This window comes from Pistacia vera, unplaced genomic scaffold, assembly GCF_008641045.1.
Source record: "Pistacia vera cultivar Batoury unplaced genomic scaffold, PisVer_v2 Contig174, whole genome shotgun sequence".
In the NCBI taxonomy this organism is placed as follows: domain Eukaryota; kingdom Viridiplantae; phylum Streptophyta; class Magnoliopsida; order Sapindales; family Anacardiaceae; genus Pistacia; species Pistacia vera.
Window position 1 is genome coordinate 707,544 of NW_022195833.1, and position 18,715 is coordinate 726,258.

The 18,715-nt window shown below is 34.9% G+C and overlaps 1 protein-coding gene and 1 long non-coding RNA gene across 2 annotated transcripts; both read left to right on the forward strand.

Moving 5' to 3' along the window:
• Positions 1 to 1,257: 1,257 nt before the first annotated feature.
• LOC116126084 lies at positions 1,258 to 2,740 on the forward strand. Its single transcript, XR_004127430.1, has 3 exons — positions 1,258 to 1,334; positions 1,578 to 1,684; positions 2,558 to 2,740. It is a non-coding gene; the product is annotated as an uncharacterized LOC116126084 (long non-coding RNA).
• Positions 2,741 to 3,205: 465 nt separating this feature from the next.
• LOC116126080 (stromal 70 kDa heat shock-related protein, chloroplastic-like) lies at positions 3,206 to 16,720 on the forward strand. Its single transcript, XM_031411791.1, has 8 exons — positions 3,206 to 3,893; positions 4,650 to 4,902; positions 14,127 to 14,206; positions 14,311 to 14,453; positions 14,552 to 14,650; positions 14,796 to 14,985; positions 15,219 to 15,617; positions 16,063 to 16,720. Exons 1-8 carry the CDS (start codon positions 3,327 to 3,329, stop codon positions 16,447 to 16,449), a joined length of 2,118 nt encoding a protein of 705 aa, XP_031267651.1. The 5' UTR covers positions 3,206 to 3,326; the 3' UTR covers positions 16,450 to 16,720.
• The last annotated feature ends 1,995 nt before the right edge of the window (positions 16,721 to 18,715 follow it).

An 18,715-nucleotide genomic window follows, 5' to 3' on the forward strand; every position in this document is an offset into this window, starting at 1 on the left:
TTTTGCCAATCGGTCAACCTAGGACCCGACAACTTTGCCGGGTTTCACCGTGGGTTGAGTTTTAAAACATTGCATTTTATAACTGTCAATTCGTTCTATTCATTCCAATATTATGAATTGCAGATGGGTGAAGAGAGAGAAAATTCGTTGGACTTCAATGGTCCATATTTAATAATCATCAGTCAATGAGAAAACGCTTTTTTTTCAAAAAAGGGATTGCCATGTACACCCCTGAAATTAAATAATAGAACACAGCCTCCACCAACGTCGAAAACCAGAATATGCCCCAACTTGATTGTTTGAGCTTTGAGCTGTTGAAATCTCATAATGGATGACAAGGAGGATAAAACTGATATTTCATAAAATTACAGAAGATGAAATAAATTTTTTTTTTTTTTTAAATCACATTGTCAAACCATAAGGCTCCGTTTGGTTCATTTTTTTTACACTTTTTAGAATTTTTTTTTGAAAAAAGTTGAATTGGGCGGGTATTACGATGTAGGATTTGAAAATTAATAAAAATACCCCCTATGTTTATTTATTTACTAAACACCCCTATAATAAAACATTAAAAGTTAACAAAAATACCCCCAACCCACCTATTAAATACGGACGACCAGCCACCACTGCCAGATGGTGGCCGGAGTCGTCGTATTGGCGCATGACCGGCTGTATCTTGTCGGTCTTGCGCCGCTATGGCCTTTTCCGGCCAGATCTACGGTTAGATTTGGCCATTGATGGCCAGATCTGGCCGCATTTGCTCGTCAACGACAACCAACATATGGCCGTCGTTGATTTGATGGCCAGATCTGGCTACATTTGCTCATCAACGACGGCCAAAGATACGGCTGTCATTGATGGTCAACAACGACCATATGTTGGCCGTTGTTGATGATTGGTACGGCCAAAGATCTGGCCATCAACGGCCAGATCTTTGGCCTTAGATCTGGCATTTTCTGGCCAGATCCACCATCCACCATGGATCTGGTCGAAAAATGTTAGATCGGTGCACTACCGGCCAGATTCAGTCGGTAGTGCGCTATTGTACCAGATTCCGGCCACTTCTGACAGTGGTGGCTGGAATCTAATAAATGTGGGTTACTGGGGTGTTTTTGCAATTTCTAAAAAAATATTTAGGGGTATTTAATTAAATTAATAAATTTAGGGGGTTTAAAAAAATTGAATAATATTGTGAGTTTTTGCAATTTTACTGTTTAACTTTTGGGAATACTATTATTAGTATTCCCAAAAGTGAGCCAAACGAAGCCTAAATCTCCATTCATTCAATTTCTTGATATGCCTGATTCGTGAGAAAGAGCTAGACTTCATATTTGGTATGTAAAACCCATTTTTCCTTCAATTAATTCATTAATAAATTTGTTTTGTTGATTGATTTTTGTTGTTGTTAATCTTTATTCGAAACTTTGATATTCTTAATTTTCAATCCCTTATTTTACTTAATCCGACTCTATTTTTGAAACTCACTTAGTTAAATCACTTATAGTGAAAACCCAGTTTCAAAATTTTTGATTGCATGTTTGAGAATGTTGAGCCCCATCTCAATTTGATGATTACAGAGACAAAGTTAACAGCAAATAGTGGGCAATCTGGAAGTTAATGGCTGTTGCTTCTTCTTCCGCTTCTCCTCAAGAAAAGCATGATATTATTTATCTTGGTTTCAAAGGTAAGGATACCCGCAATAATTTTACTAGTCATTTGTATGCTGCATTGTGTCAAAAAATGATCAATATATTCATTGATGACGAGCTTAAAATAGTGGATTATATTCCTCCATCTCTTTTGAATGCAACTGAACGGTTAAAGATTTCCTTGATCATTTTCTCAAAAAAAATTTCTCTAACCCGATGGTTAAATCGGCGATTCGACACTGTTTAAACTTGGGTCAATCTAGTCTAACTGTTATAACCAGATTTAGGATGTATCGGGACCGGTTAAGGGTCCAGTTCTCAATTTCTTCAATTTCTCTAGCGCTAAATCTCCATTTATTCAATTTCTTCACATTCCTGTTTTTGAGGAAAACCCCGAGTGAAGGCCCATAATGTAAAACCCATTTCACTATTATTGCATTTGCCTTCAATCAATTAATTCTTGATTTAGTTTGTTGTTTTGATTGATCTTTTTTTTTTTTTTTTTTTTTTAAATTCTCAAATTTTAGTATTTAATTTAACTCTTACCCAGCTTTTAAAACCCTCATAGATAAATCAATGAATGAATTTGTGTGAATAGTTTAAGTAATGGAGAAGATAAAGATCAGAATTATTGAATCAGTATCTCAATCACACCTAATGTTCACTGGCCAATAAATCAATGTAGAAAAATTCAATGCAAACACCTAGAGATAGTGAAATATAAGGTTGAGACTTTGAGATCTCAACTTTCCAAGAGTATTATTGTTGTTGTTTATATTATTAGCTTTCTGCATATATATGCTGTATTGGTGTCGATATTTTGGGATGCAAGTTTCAGTGTAATGACATAAATGTTGCTGGCTTTGCACGTTTCACTAATTTATTGCTTCAATTCATTTTGCTACCAGCCTTTGTTGCACTATGTGTAAAATTTTAAGACTTTTGGGTGTGACTAGTAGTTCCGTAGACCACAGTGGACTGGAGAGAAATTTGTTGATGCGGCATTTCAGTATTATTACTAAAAGACAAAAAGATTCTCAAAATCACGGGCGGTTTGTTGCGTTATCTTAAATCATTCTACAATACTACTAGTCTACAGATGGGAATTAGGCCGGGGCCCAAAGAATCCAGCCCCAAAATCTGATCCTAGAATCAGTCCTAGAACTTGACCAGGCCCAAGGGAGAAAGGATCGGCTTGGTCCGAAGCCCGGGCCCAAACCCCTTCTCTAATTATATTTAATCTTTTGTAAAATATTCAAAGCCCCAATATGAAATTGACAATAAAAATATGAGTAAAAATATAGTTTTATAAAAAAATTAAAAAAAAAAAGGAGCGGTCCATCCCTAAAAAATCTCATAGACCCAAGATCGGTCTTTCAAAAATTGGGCCTGGTCCCTCAAGGCCTGGGATCGCCTGGGCCGAGGCCTTGTCCACCTCTGAATTCTGTTTAGTTATCGTGGGAATCCAATCTGAAAATCAATTTTACTCAAATACTTTTTTTCCTGAAAATGAAAATAGCCACTTATTTTCTGATTTTCCAATCCTATTCAACTTAAATCATTTTAAATTCGGGGTTTCTTCTTCTTATACACAGAACTATCCTAAATTTCTCCGCCTCCTTTTCATCTTCTCTTTCTCGTCCCCTTTTAGGGCTACAGACACAATAGAAATCTATCATGGCTTCCTCCTTCGCGTCGCAAATTCACTCTCTGGGCAACGTTTCGTTTAGTCCCAGAAGAAATGTAAATTATAAATCAGTCTCACCGAGAACTGCGTTTCTGGGTCAAACGGTTGGGAGAAAAGCACAATTTGGCCTACCAAACGCAGCTTTTTTGAATCTGAACAATCACGCGAGACGGGTGCATAACGTGGGGCCCGTGAAAGTCGTGAATGAGAAGGTGGTGGGGATCGATTTGGGGACGACGAACTCGGCTGTGGCGGCGATGGAAGGAGGGAAGCCGACGATAGTGACGAATGCGGAGGGTCAGAGAACGACGCCTTCTGTGGTGGCGTATACGAAGAACGGGGATAGATTGGTTGGTCAAATTGCGAAACGGCAGGCCGTTGTGAACCCGGAAAATACTTTCTTTTCGGTGAAGAGGTTTATTGGGAGGAAGATGACGGAGGTGAATGAGGAGTCGAAGCAGGTGAGTTATAAAGTTGTGAGAGATGAGAATGGAAATGTGAAGTTGGAGTGTTCTGCTGTTGGGAAGCAGTTTGCCGCGGAGGAGATTTCAGCTCAGGTGTGTGAAATTAGGGGTTTTCCATGTTTGGGGTTATTGGGAGGGGTGTGTGTGTGTGAAATTACGGTTTTTCCATGTTGTTTGGGGTTATTGGGAGGGGTGTGTGTGTGTGAAATTAGGGTTTTTTCATGTTGTTTGCGGTTATTGGGAGGGGTGTGTGTGTGTGTGTGTGTGTGTGTGTGTGTGTGTTTTGAAGGTTGAAGTTGATGTTTTTATGTGGATTTGGGTTAGTTTTGGGTGGGCGTGGGTGTGAGGGGGTGTGTGTGTGTGTGTTTTGCTTATTTTTGGGTTTTTGAGGGTTGAAGTTGATGTTTCTATGTGGATTTGGGTTAGTTTTGGGCTGTGTGTGTGTTTTGCTTATTTTTGGGTTTTTGAAGGTTGTTGATGTTTTTATGTGGATTTGGGTTAGTTTTTGGGTGGGTTTTTATATTATTTGTCTTTTTCTTTTTTAATTTTAAGGGAAATTTTGTGATTGGGTTTGTTCAATTACTGGATTTTAAGGTTTTAAGCTCATGTTTTTATGTGGATTTGGTTATTAAAAGGTTATGCATTGTGTGAATGATATGATACTTTCTAAGGCTAAAAGATAGATGTTTAGTTTTGTCTATTAGTGTTTATGCGAGAAAAGGAGCCCACTTTAATTGGTTGAGTGGGATAAATGGTTGTTGTTTGATCTCTTTTCATATTTTTGGTTTATCTCATGTCACATACTTAGATTTTTTGCTGAGAATAATTTGTTTTTTGTTTGTAATTTAGGTTTTGAGGAAGCTTGTGAATGATGCATCGAAGTTTTTAAATGATAAAGTGACTAAAGCTGTGGTTACAGTCCCTGCTTACTTCAATGACTCACAGAGGACAGCAACAAAGGATGCTGGTCGTATTGCTGGCTTAGAAGTTCTTCGTATCATCAATGAGCCTACTGCTGCTTCACTAGCATATGGATTTGAAAAGAAAAACAACGAGACTATCCTAGTGTTTGATCTTGGTGGTGGCACTTTTGATGTTTCAGGTACCTTGTTAAGAGTTCTCTGTTATGTCTACTGTATTTATGCTAGGTAATAGATGTCTATACCTAATTCATTCTATTGTGAGAAAGTGGTCTATGTCGAATCAAAATTCTGTAGCTTTTGTCCCTTTGATTGAAAGGGGTGTGTTCATACGTGAATATTTGATTTTACTTCATTTTTTTTTTTTTTTTTTTTTTTTTTTTTTTTTTGAATTTCTAGTGCTTGAGGTTGGTGTGGAGTGTTTGAAGTGCTGTCACATCAGGAGATACACACTGGGTGGGGATGACTTTGATAAGGTTGGAATCTTTTCCTCATAGTTCTTATGCATGTAATGGTCTTTTCCTCACTTGTAGTCTGTTTGGTGGCTGAATGGACTTACTTATCACATATGATTGCAGAGGATTGTTGATTGGCTTGCTGCAAACTTCAAGAGAGACAAGGCATGGACCTTTTGAAGGACAAACAAGCTCTTCAACGGCTAACTGAGACCGCTGAGAAGCCAAATGGAGTTCATCTTTGACTCGACAAACATCATATGTTGCTTGTAGTTAGATGATTCTCTCTGTAGGCACATCGACAACCCCTCCCTGATGTACATATGTCATACTGATATTTTTTCCGTTTTGTAGTTTGCCTTTCATCACTGCTACTGCAGATGGTCCTAACATATAGAGACCACCATTACTAGGGCCAAGTTTTGAGGAATTGTGTTCAAATCTCCTTGACAGGTACCTTTACTTTTTTTAATTTCTATTTACAGTGAGTCAACCTTTGTATTGTTTTTGCCATTTTATCTTTTGGCTTCTTTACTACTCATGGCTTCTGGTCTTAATACTTTTTGAGACTTATCTCTGTAATTTATCCTTTTACAGCCTCAAGAAACCAGTTGAAAACGCCTTGAGTGATGCAAAACTTTCCTTCAACATCTGGATGAGGTGATCCTTGTTGTGTATCAACACGTATTCCTGCGGTTCAGGCTTTGGTGAAGAGTGACTGGAAAGGAACCCAATGTTACTGTCATCCTGATGAAGTAGTTGCTCTAGGGCTGCATTTCAGTAGCTTTGACACTATTGAAAATTTTACTAGCTTTGTCAGTTTTGGAGGTGGTTTGCTTATATTAGGGATTGGCAATTATGGATTTTATGCGAATTTTAAATAACCAAACTGTTGATAAACTTAGGATTTAATTTAATTTAATTTTATGATTATTATTATTATTTTGTTGTGTTCCATTCAGATCCATATCTAACATCTTACATACTTTATTTTGTTTGAAACTGCGGGTGTTTCGGCTGGAGATGTTAGTGACATTGTGCTTTTGGATGTAACTCCGCTATCTATTGTTCTAGAAACTCTGGGTGGTGTTATGACCAAAGTAATTCCAGAAATACCACTCTACCCACCTCCAATCAGAGATTTTCTCGACAGCTGCAGATGGACAAACCAGTGTTGAAATTATGTCCTTCAAGTGAAAGGAGTTTGTTAAGGACAACAAACTCTAGGTAGATTCCGTCTAGATGGTATCCCGCCGGCACCACGTGGGGTCCCCCAGATTGACGTTAAGTTTGACATTGATGCCAAGGGTATTCTCTCTGTCTCTGCCATTGATAGGGCTCGGGCAAGAAGCAAGACATCACCATTACAGGTGCTAGCACCTTGCCCACAGAAGAGGTATGTTTGATATAACTAGTAAATTGATAGCTGTTTAGTTTTTGCTTTTGAGTTATGCCTCATCTTATGCTTTGCTGCAATAATTACTCTTTATCATTTTAGTTTTTCTCTACATCAGCAGGATCTTTCTGCATATATCTATCATTCTTTAAATTCTTTTCTTTTGTTAGTAGTCCTGCTATGTTTTTCAGAAGTTTGCATTTTCTAGTTTCTGTCATTGTCATAGTTGAGAGCTAAATATGCCTTATAGCTATGAGTAAAATCTGATTATCTTTTGTTGCTTTAGTGTCTTGAGGAACTTTCCAACTCAAATCAGTGTTTCTCCTTTCAGATAATTTGCGTTCATATGGACTTCAAAAGTGCATGATAATTAACTGAAACGCCTTGTTAATTTTATGATAGATAATGCTGAAGGAAAGTTTGAATGAAAAATTCGTAGAGAAAATGGTGCAAGAAGCTGAGAGTTTGCACAGGAGGACAAGGAAAGAGAGTGCTATAACACAAAAAACCAGGCAGATTCCGTCGTTCACCAGACTGAGAGCAGCTGAAGGAGCTTGCAGACAAAGTTTCGGCTCCAGTCAAAGAGAAGGTTGAGGCAAAACTAAAGGAGCTCAAGGATGCAATTGCAACAGAGTCAACCAAAGCAATGAAAGATCCATGGCTGCCCTTAATCAAGAAGTCATGCAACTTGTCAGTCCCTTTACACCAACCAGGTGCTGGACCTGCGCCCGGCACTGAAGCTGGACGATCAGATTCATCAACCAAGGCCTGATGATGATGTCATTGATGCGGATTTCACTGAAGCAATGACAACTGCTCAGTCTTTTTTGCCTCTCTTGGTTATGTGAAAGGAATTTTAGTTTTTTGGGTTTTGGATATGGCTTGAGCTGTATTTTTTGCTGTCACTTTTGTTTCATGAGAACAGATTCATATTGTTTCTAGGAATATACAGGATGATTTAGAGACCAATAGAGAAAATCACAGTGGCAAAACTTGTTTCTTTTTTGTATAATTTTTTATATAAATGTTGTGATAATTTAACATGCAAAAATATTTTTGCAAGCATAAATCTAATGTAAGGTGCGGTGATTATATCTCTAATGATTTTCCCGATTTTATTTTTCATAGAATACTTTTATTTATGGGGGTATGATCTAAGTCTAAGAATTGTAACAGAGTTGGATGATTTTGTTTCCTTTTTTTAAATTTAGTGTTAAAAATATTACCAAACAACTATTTACTATATTTAAACTGAAAAAAAAAAGGTTTCAAAATCAAATAATAAATATTTTTAGAAAATGTCAAATAACTAATTTTTTTAAATCCCTTTAAAAAAAATTGTACTAAACAACTATTCAATATTTTATTAAACTTTGATGTATTTTCATGGTTAAAAAGTGGGTTTTCATTAATGATACTTGATGAGATTTCAAGCTAATGAAAGTGAAGTTTATCTTTGGCATTAAACCTTGAGTGGAGTCAAAGGGTGACCACCCAAAGGTCTAGGTGGTCTCATGGAGTAAAGCGACTCGGTAGTTTGAAGTTCGATCAAAAGATAAATTTTGAGCGTTTTTATATAGAGAGTGTTTTACAACTGATACTTAATTTGAATTTGTAATTGATTTATAAATGTTTATTACAATGAATTAGTTTCATCTGGTATGATCTCATGATGCAGGTAGTTGTCGAACCATGCAAAAGTGTGCTTTTTTTTTTTTTTCTTGGATGCATTTTTTGTATTGATATTAAATAAGTCACACAAAAATACCCAAATGACACACGTTAACTCATTCTGTTTAAGTTTAATCAACTTGCTAAAGTGATTAAGACTTTAGATTTCAGCAAGGTGAAAAAGTGTGGAGTCAAATTACATACGCCAAAGTAATTAAATGGGAACATATGCAAAGTGGATAGAGACCAGAATTGAAACCTGTAAATTGATTGCTGATGACTATTTTTCAGTAGGGAGCCATGAGTAATGGACATTTTGGAAAGATCATTAGATTTTAGATAGCGTTCTCTCCATTCAGAAATATACAAGCAATCAATGAAACAAGCACGGTAAGTTGGATTAAATTAGCCAAAACTAATAAAAAGAAAGTACATTTTTATTTTCTCAAGTCTTGTTTTGTATGGTTTCTATGGACTCAACGCATATGCGAGTAACGGTAAGTGCTTTCTCATAGTTATTCCCTCAAAATTTTGGCCATTTTGTTCTTTCTTCTATAAGTAAGTGGACTCAAACATTGAATTCAATTTATTATTTAGTAAATCATTACTTGTCAAATCTTGTAACAACTCTGTCCAGCATTGATGCTCTCATACTCTATTAAACTTTGTTATCTGCATATATGTATTACTTTTAGCTGGGCATTTTCAGTTTTAAACATGCATTTTAACCTGTTATCTATCTATATGATTTATGGTTTATCAGATTTTGAATAAAGCTCCATGAAAATCACCCAATTATTATTAATATTTTAAAACTTATTAATAAATTTCACGTAAATATGACTTTTGTTCCAAAAAGAAAATGATTATACAATGATCTCAACCTCAGTCATAATGGGGAATGATCTTGCAATGTTTTTCACTTGTAGAAATAATGTAGGGTATGCCATTTATTTATTTTTATGTTATTACTGATGTGAAATGTTGATTGTATTTTACAGTTTTCCGAATTTGTTTACTGAATGGAACTGACACAGGCTTGCGGATCCTAAAGAAGCGATAACACTTAGTGAAACTTGGGGGTTGAAATCTTCTTACATAAAAGGTAAAGCTTTGTTTTTGTTGCCCTCCGAGCTAGCTTTCTGGCAATTTATATGGGTCATTATATTTGGTTTGTCTTGTTTACTCTATGTTTGGGTGAATCCATGCCATGCCCTCTATGTTCTGCAGTTTGAATTGCTGTTATTACTTAAAATCAAGCATTCATCTGGTGAAGGACATTTGATAGTTTTAATTTCTCCTCTGACGAGGAAAAAAGGCCCGATCGAGGCAGCAGCCCATCCCATGCATATGGGATGTACTTCAGGTTGCACAATTCTTTTTATGAATTATTCATTCAATTCCTGAAATGTGGAATTGCCTCTTTCTGATGCCAGTCAGTTTGCAACTCTCCCAGATGATTGAAAGGAAAGCAAAGCTGCAAAAACACACCAAAATGTTCATCATATAAGGAGATATTCTTTATGGGATAGGATTAACAGGATTATTACTCTGCTGTGGGAGGAAGCTAACCAAGTAATGAAAGAAGTTCAAGCTGACCAACAATGGAAGATAATACCACCTGCTTTGTTCAGAATTGCAAAATTTGCAGTGATTGTTTCAGTCTTGCTTGTTCTCTGTGCACACACTAACGATAACCTTTTAGCTTGGCCTGTGGACACATGTTGTGATGGCTGTCATTCAGAAATTCTCTGGATTTTCTTCCCTGGAATTCGGATTATGTTGCTGAACTATTGAATTAGATATGTTAGATGAAGATGACTACTGCTATATAATCTTTACCTGTTGGATGCTTTCTGTGTTGTGATTCAACATAGTTACTATCTAATGTTGGTGATGTTTGGTTTTCTAGGCAGTGAAATGATGTTGATTACTCTTTCTACTCTTGTAAGCTGCTACCATTTGGGTTTTTGTTTTCTACGTGAAACACTGGTTGGTTTTTTCTGGCCTTTTCCTGATGTTTTTGCCTGCTGAGGCTGCTTTTGTTTCTTGTATTTGCTTAATTAGTTTGCTTTCTTTCTATGGCTAATTGGCTATGCTGTGGCTATATAATACCATGTAAAAGTGCATATTACAAGTTTTACGTTTTTGTTTTACAAGTTTCATTTTGATGTGTTGTTGTAGCAATCTATTGTAACAAAACCCCGGTATTGATTGTCACAAACATTCTTCGGATGATATCTGATTGATGGGCACATTTTTTTTTTTCTCTATACAATATCACAGTTCGATCTCATGAAATGGTAATTTTATTTGCTCCTAAGTTGGATTTATGATCTTATGAACCAATATTTTCCAGGCAGGTGAGTTTATGAAATAAGGTACAGTTCATCCTGCTAAAATATTGTCTCAGTTGCCAATTTCATTGCTTCACCACTAGAACACACATCCGTTAGTTTTTAATAGATACATGTCATTAGACTCATTACTAAAAAAATTCTGGATAGGAAGTGTCACTTTGCAGAACCTTGGGACTTATCAAATCTGGAAGTATCACTTCTTAGAACCTTAGGACCTATTACAATTTGCATAATCACTTTATGGTCTCTAAAGTGATTATGCAATCAGCAAATAATTTGTTTTATAAAAGCATTCCTAAATAGGTATTTGTAGCTTTTAGAATTCAAAGGTACTTTTGATTAATTATAAAATGATCTCTAATGTTAATTTAAATTTTATTTTTATATAAATGATTTTAATTAAATGAATAATATAATAAAAATTAAATAATTAAAAAACTTTAGAATTGCTCAACAAGGTGTTTATCAGATGATAGTCATTGACAGCAGTCGGGCGCCACCGTCGAAGGTGCATCTAACAGTACTACTATTTCATTGGGTAAATCATTGGGTAGATTGTTTCATTAGTCAGTTTTTACTTAACATCAGTTGGTTTTAAGGATGTTCATGTCATTACCCGATAAATTCTTTAATCAAAGTATCACTTCTTAGAACCTTAGGACCTATTAAATTTTCACCAAACCTGAGAGACTAAAATGTTATTTAACACATCATGACACGTGATGCACACGTGACATGGTCAGGTGATAAACTCCTGCTGCCTAAAGCTCTTCTTCGTTAGAATCAGTGAGGTGGAATCTCAATTTTTACTCTAATCGGACTACTCTCGTGTGTTGTTTAGTAGCGAGAGAGAAGGCAATGAAAAGCGTGGGAAATGGGGTTTAGGCACTGTTCTTTCGCGCCAAATTTTGTTGTTAATCGCAATATCAAATCCTAATTCTTCACTTACGTAATCTGTGAGTAAGAGCCAGACTGAAGAAGAAGACTTGGTATGTAAAACCCCATTTTTACTGTTATTGGCTTTGATCGATTAATTCTTTATATAATTTGTTGTTTTTTTTATTGTTTTTTCGTTGTTTTGGATGTTGAATACGCACTGTATATTTCTTAATTTTTAGAAAATAATTTCACTGAATCCGACCCATTTTTTGAAATCCACATAGACAAATCAATGAATGAATATGGTATTTATATGAATGTATGTCTTACCAGCGATCAATACTTTGAAGTAAAAATCACACTTGATGTCAAGCAGATGATAAGGATCATAATAGTTTTATCTTCCTCAGTTTTAGAGTTTTCCAAATCCTGACTTGCCGGTCAATTTATTAGAAGATGTTAAATAAACTCTTTTTTTGTTTTAAAAATGGTGATTCAATAGGTTTTCAGATTTATTTCATATTGTTATGAGATTTTGAATACGTCAATTAACTAGTAATATTTTCGCTGTGTGAATTCTCTTTATGATTCTGTCCATGATTCAATAGAGAAAATCCACAGTGGCAAACTTGTTTCTTATTTTTGTATAATTTTTATATAAATGTTAGTGAAATAATTATACATGCAAATATTTTTGCAAGCTAAATCTAAATAAGGTGCGGTGATTATATCTATATGATTTTTCCGATTTTATTTTTCATAGAAATACTTTTATTTGATGGGGGTATGATCTAAGTCTAAGAATTGTAACAGAGTTGGATGATTTTGTTTCCTTTTTTAAATTTAGTGATTAAAAATATTACCAAACACTATTTACTATTATTTAAACTGAAAAAAAGGTTTCAAAACAATATAAATATTTTTAGAAAATGTATCAAATAACTAATTTGTTTAAAATCCCTTTAAAAAATTGTACTAAACACTATTCAATATTTTATTAAACTTTGATGTATTTTCATGGTTAAAAAGTGGGTTTTCATAATGATACTTGATGAGATTTCAAGCTAATGAAAGTGAATTTTATCTTTGGCATTAAACCTTGAGTGGAGTCAAAGGGTGACCACCCAAAGGTAACTAGTGGTCTCATGGAGTAAAGCTAGCTCGGTAGTTGAAGTTCGATCAAAAATATAAAGTTTGAAGCGTTTTTATAATAGAGTGTTTTACAACTGATACTTATTTTTGAATTTGTATTGAATTATAAATGTTTATTACAATGAATTAGTTTCATCTGGATATGCTCATGGATGCAGGTAATTTGTCGAACCATGCAAAGTGTGCTTTTTTTTTTTTTCTTGGATGCATTGTTTGTATTTTATAAATAAGTCAACACAAAAACACAAATGACACACGTTAACTCATTCTGTTTAGTTTAATCAACTTGCTAAAGTGATTAAGACTTTAGATTTCAGCAAGGTGAAAAAGTGTGGAGTCAAATTACATACGCCAAAGATATTAAATGGGAACATTGCAAAAGTGGATAGAGACCAGAGATTGAACCTGTAAATTGATTTGCTGATGACTATTTTTCAGTAGGGAGCCATGAGTAATGACATTTTGGAAGATCATTAGAAATTTTAGTAGCTGGTCTCTACATTCAGAAATATACAAGCAATCAATGAAACGCACGGTAAGTTGGATTAAATTAGCCAAAAACTTAATAAAAAGAAAGTACATTTTATTTTCTCAAGTCTTGTTTTGTATGGTTTCTATGACCCAACGCATATGCGAGTAACTGTAAGTATCTTCCATAGTTATTCCCTCAAAATTTTGGCCATTTTGTTCTTTCTTCTATAAGGTAAGTGGACTCAACATTGAATTCATTTATTTATTTAGTAATCATTACTTGTCAATCTTGTAACAACTCTGTCCAGCATTGGATGCTTCTCATACTCTATTACCTTTGTTATCTGCATATATGTATTACTTTTAGCTGGCATTTTCAGTTTTAAACATGCATTTAACCTTGTTATCTATCTATATGATTTAATTGGTTTATCAGATTTTGAATAAAGCTCCTGAAATCACCCAATTATTATTAATATTTTAAAACTTATAATAAATTTCACGTAAATATGACTTTTGTTCCAAAAAGAAAATGATTATACTGATCTCAACTCTCAAGTCATAATGAGGGAATGATCTTGCAATGTTTTTCACTTGTAGAAATATGTAGGGCTATGCCATTTATTTATTTTATTGTTATTACTGATGTAAATGTTGATTGTATTTTACAGTTTTCCAATTTGTTTACTGAATGGAACTGACACAGGCTTGCGGATCCTAAAGAAGCGAATAACACTTGAGTGAAACTTGGTTGAAATCTTCTTACATAAAAGGTAAAGCTTTGTTTTTGTTGCCCTCCGAAGCTAGCTTTCTGCAATTTATATGGGTCATATATTTGGTTTGTCTTGTTTACTCTATTTTTGGTGAATCATGCCATGCCCTCTATGTTCTGCAGTTTGAATTGCTGTTATTAACTTAAAACAAGCATCATCTGGTGAAGGACATTTGATAGTTTTAATTTCTCCTCTGACAGGAAAAGGCCCGATCGAGGCAGCAGCCCATCCCATTTTTTGAATTTCTAGTGCTTGAGGTTGGTGATGGAGTGTTTGAAGTGCTGTCTACATCAGGAGATACACATCTGGGTGGGGATGACTTTGATAAGGTTGGAATCTTTTCCTCATATGCTCTTATGCATGTATATGGTCTTTTCCTCATCTGTAGTCTGTTTGGGTGCTGAATGGACTTACTTATCACATATGATTGCAGAGGATTGTTGATTGGCTTGCTGCAAACTTCAAGAGAGACGAAGGCATGGACCTTTTGAAGGACAAACAAGCTCTTCAACGGCTAACTGAGACCGCTGAGAAAGCCAAAATGGAGTTATCATCTTTGACTCAGACAAACATCAGGTATGTTGCTTGTAGTTAGATGATTCTCTCTGTAGGCACATCGACAACCCCTCCCTGATGTACATATGTCATACTGATATTTTTTTCCGTTTTGTTAGTTTGCCTTTCATCACTGCTACTGCAGATGGTCCTAAACATATAGAGACCACCATTACTAGGGCCAAGTTTGAGGAATTGTGTTCAAATCTCCTTGACAGGTACCTTTACTTTTTTTAATTTCTATTTTACAGTGAGTCAACCTTTGTATTGTTTTTGCCATTTTATCTTTTGGCTTCTGTACTACTCATGGCTTCTGGTCTTAATACTTTTTGAGACTTATCTCTGTAATTTATCCTTTTACAGGCTCAAGAAACCAGTTGAAAACGCCTTGAGTGATGCAAAACTTTCCTTCAACGATCTGGATGAGGTGATCCTTGTTGGTGGATCAACACGTATTCCTGCTGTTCAGGCTTTGGTGAAGAAGATGACTGGAAAGGAACCCAATGTTACTGTCAATCCTGATGAAGTAGTTGCTCTAGGGGCTGCAGTTCAGGTAGCTTTGACACTATTGAAATATTTTTACTAGCTTTGTCAGTTTTGGAGGTGGTTTGACTTATATTAGGGATTGGCAATTATGGATTTTATGCGAATTTTAAATAACAGCAAACTGTTGATAAACTTAAGGATTTAATTTAATTTAATTTTATGATTATTATTATTATTTTGTTGTGTTCCATTCAGATCCATAATCTAACATCTTACATACTTTATTTTGTTTGAAACTAGGCGGGTGTTCTGGCTGGAGATGTTAGTGACATTGTGCTTTTGGATGTAACTCCGCTATCTATTGGTCTAGAAACTCTGGGTGGTGTTATGACCAAAGTAATTCCAAGAAATACCACTCTACCCACCTCCAAATCAGAGATTTTCTCGACAGCTGCAGATGGACAAACCAGTGTTGAAATTAATGTCCTTCAAGGTGAAAGGGAGTTTGTTAAGGACAACAAAACTCTAGGTAGATTCCGTCTAGATGGTATCCCGCCGGCACCACGTGGGGTCCCCCAGATTGACGTTAAGTTTGACATTGATGCCAATGGTATTCTCTCTGTCTCTGCCATTGATAAGGGCTCGGGCAAGAAGCAAGACATCACCATTACAGGTGCTAGCACCTTGCCCACAGAAGAGGTATGTTTGATATAACTAGTAAATTGATAGCTGTTTAGTTTTTGCTTTTGAGTTATGCCTCATCTTATGCTTTGCTGCAATAATTACTCTTTATCATTTTAGTTTTTCTCTACATCAGCAGGATCTTTCTGCATATACCTATCATTCTTTAAATTCTTTTCTTTTGTTATTAGTTCCTGCTATGTTTTTCAGAAGTTTGGCATTTTCTAGTTTCTGTCATTGTCATAGTTGAGAGCTAAATATGCCTTATAAGCTATGAGTAAAATCTGATTATCTTTTGTTGCTTTAGTGTCTTGAGGAACTTTCCAAACTCAAATCAGTGTTTCTCCTTTCAGATAATTTGCGTTCATATGGACTTCAAAAGTGCATGATAATTAACTGAAACGCCTTGTTAATTACTTATGATAGAATAATGCTGAAGGAAAGTTTGAATGAAAATATTCAGGTAGAGAAAATGGTGCAAGAAGCTGAGAGGTTTGCACAGGAGGACAAGGAAAAGAGAGATGCTATAGACACAAAAAACCAGGCAGATTCCGTCGTTCACCAGACTGAGAAGCAGCTGAAGGAGCTTGCAGACAAAGTTTCGGCTCCAGTCAAAGAGAAGGTTGAGGCAAAACTAAAGGAGCTCAAGGATGCAATTGCAACAGAGTCAACCAAAGCAATGAAAGATACCATGGCTGCCCTTAATCAAGAAGTCATGCAACTTGGTCAGTCCCTTTACAACCAACCAGGTGCTGGACCTGCGCCCGGCACTGAAGCTGGACGATCAGATTCATCAACCAAGGGACCTGATGATGATGTCATTGATGCGGATTTCACTGAGAGCAATTGAGCAACTGCTCAGTCGTTTTTGCCTCTCTTGGTTATGTGTAGAAGGAATTTTAGTTTTTTGGGTTTTGGATATGGCTTGAGCTGTATTTTTTGCTGTCACTTTTGTTTCATGAGGAACAGATTCATATTGTTTCTAGGAAATATACAGGATGATTTAGAGACCAATAGAGAAAATCCACAGTGGCAAAACTTGTTTCTTATTTTTGTATAATTTTTTATATAAATGTTAGTGAAATAATTATACATGCAGAAAATATTTTTGCAAGCATAAATCTAAATGTAAGGTGCGGTGATTATATATCTGTATGTTTTTTTTCCGATTTTATTTTTCATAGAAATACTTTTATTTGATGGGGGTATGATCTAAGTCTAAGAATTGTAACAGAGTTGGATGATTTTGTTTCCTTTTTTTAAATTTAGTGATTAAAAATATTACCAAACAACTATTTACTATTATTTAAACTGAAAAAAAAAAGGTTTCAAAATCAAATAATAAATATTTTTAGAAAATGTATCAAATAACTAATTTGTTTTAAAATCCCTTTAAAAAAAATTGTACTAAACAACTATTCAATATTTTATTAAACTTTGATGTGATTTTCATGGTTAAAAAGTGGGTTTTCATTGATAATGCTTGATGAGATTTCAAGCTAATGAAAGTGAAGTTTATCTTTGGCATTAAACCTTGAGTGGAGTCAAAGGGTGACCACCCAAAGGTAACTAGGTGGTCTCATGGAGTAAAGCTAGCTCGGTAGTTTGAAGTTCGATCAAAAAGATAAAGTTTGAAGCGTTTTTATAATAGAGAGTGTTTTACAACTGATACTTAATTTTGAATTTGTAATTGAATTATAAATGTTTATTACAATGAATTAGTTTCATCTGGATATGATCTCATGGATGCAGGTAAGTTGTCGAACCATGCAAAAGTGTGCTTTTTTTTTTTTCTTGGATGCATTGTTTGTATTGATATTAAATAAGTCAACACAAAATACACAAATGAACACGTTAACTCATTCTGTTTAAGTTTAATCAACTTGGTAAAGTGATTAAGACTTTCAGATTTCAGCAAGGTGAAAAAGTGTGGAGTCAAATTATCATACGCCAAAGATAATTAAATGGGAACATATGCAAAAGTGGATAGAGACCAGAGATTGAAACCTGTAAATTGATCTGCTGATGACTATTTTTCAGTAGGGAGCCATGTAGTAATGGACATTTTGGAAAGATCATTAGAAATTTTAGATAGCTAGTCTCTGCATTCAGAAATATACAAGCGATCAATGAAACAAGCACCGTAAGTTGTATTAAATTAGCCAAAAACTTAATAAAAGAAAGTTATTAAATTTTTATTTTCTCGAGTCTTGTTTTGTATGGTTTCTATGGACTCAACGCATATGCGAGTAACGTAAGTAGCTTTCTCATAGTTATGCCCTCAAAAAATTTGGCCACTTTGTTCTTTCTTCAATAAGGTAAGTGGACTCAAACATTGAATTCAATTTATTTATTTAGTAAATCATTACTTGTCAAATCTTGTAACAACTGTGTCCAGCATTGGATGCTTCTCATACTCTATTAAACTTTGTTATCTGCATATATGTATTACTTTTAGCTGTGCATTTTCAGTTTTAAACATGCATTTTAACCTCGTTATCTATCTATATGATTTAATTGGTTTATCAGGATTTTGAATAAAGCTCCATGAAAATCACCAAATTATTATTAATATTTTTAAACTTATTAATAAATTTCACGTAAATATGACTTTTGTTCCAAAAAGAAAATGATTATACAATGATCTCAAGTCATAATGCAGGGAATGATCTTGCAATGTTTTTCACTTGTAGAAATAATGTAGGGCTATGCCATTTATTTATTTTTATTGTTATTACTGATGTGAAATGTTGATTGTATTTTACAGTTTTCCGAATTTGTTTACTGAATGGAGCTGACACAGGCTTGCGGATCCTAAAAGAAGCGAGTAACACTTGAGTGAAACTTGGGGGTTGAAATCTTCTTACATAAAAGGTAAAGCTTTGTTTTTGTTGCCCTCTGAAGCTAGCTTTCTGCAATTTATATGGGTCATTATATTTGGTTTGTCTTGTTTACTCTATGTTTGGGTGAATCCATGCCATGCCCTCTATGTTCTGCAGTTTGGCTGTTATTACTTAAAATCAAGCATTCATCTGGTGAAGGACATTTGATAGTTTTAATTTCTCCTCTGACGAGGAAAAAAGGCCCGATCGAGGCAGCAGCCCATCCCATGCATA

Coding starts and splice junctions, on each gene's coding strand:
- LOC116126080 (XM_031411791.1), top strand. CDS start 3,327: ATGGCTTCCTCCTTCGCGTCGCAAATTCACTCTCTGGGCAACGTTTCG. Junction 3,894..4,649: donor CGGAGGAGATTTCAGCTCAG/GTGTGTGAAATT, acceptor TTTGTAATTTAG/GTTTTGAGGAAGCTTGTGAA. Junction 14,651..14,795: donor TGTTCAAATCTCCTTGACAG/GTACCTTTACTT, acceptor ATCCTTTTACAG/GCTCAAGAAACCAGTTGAAA.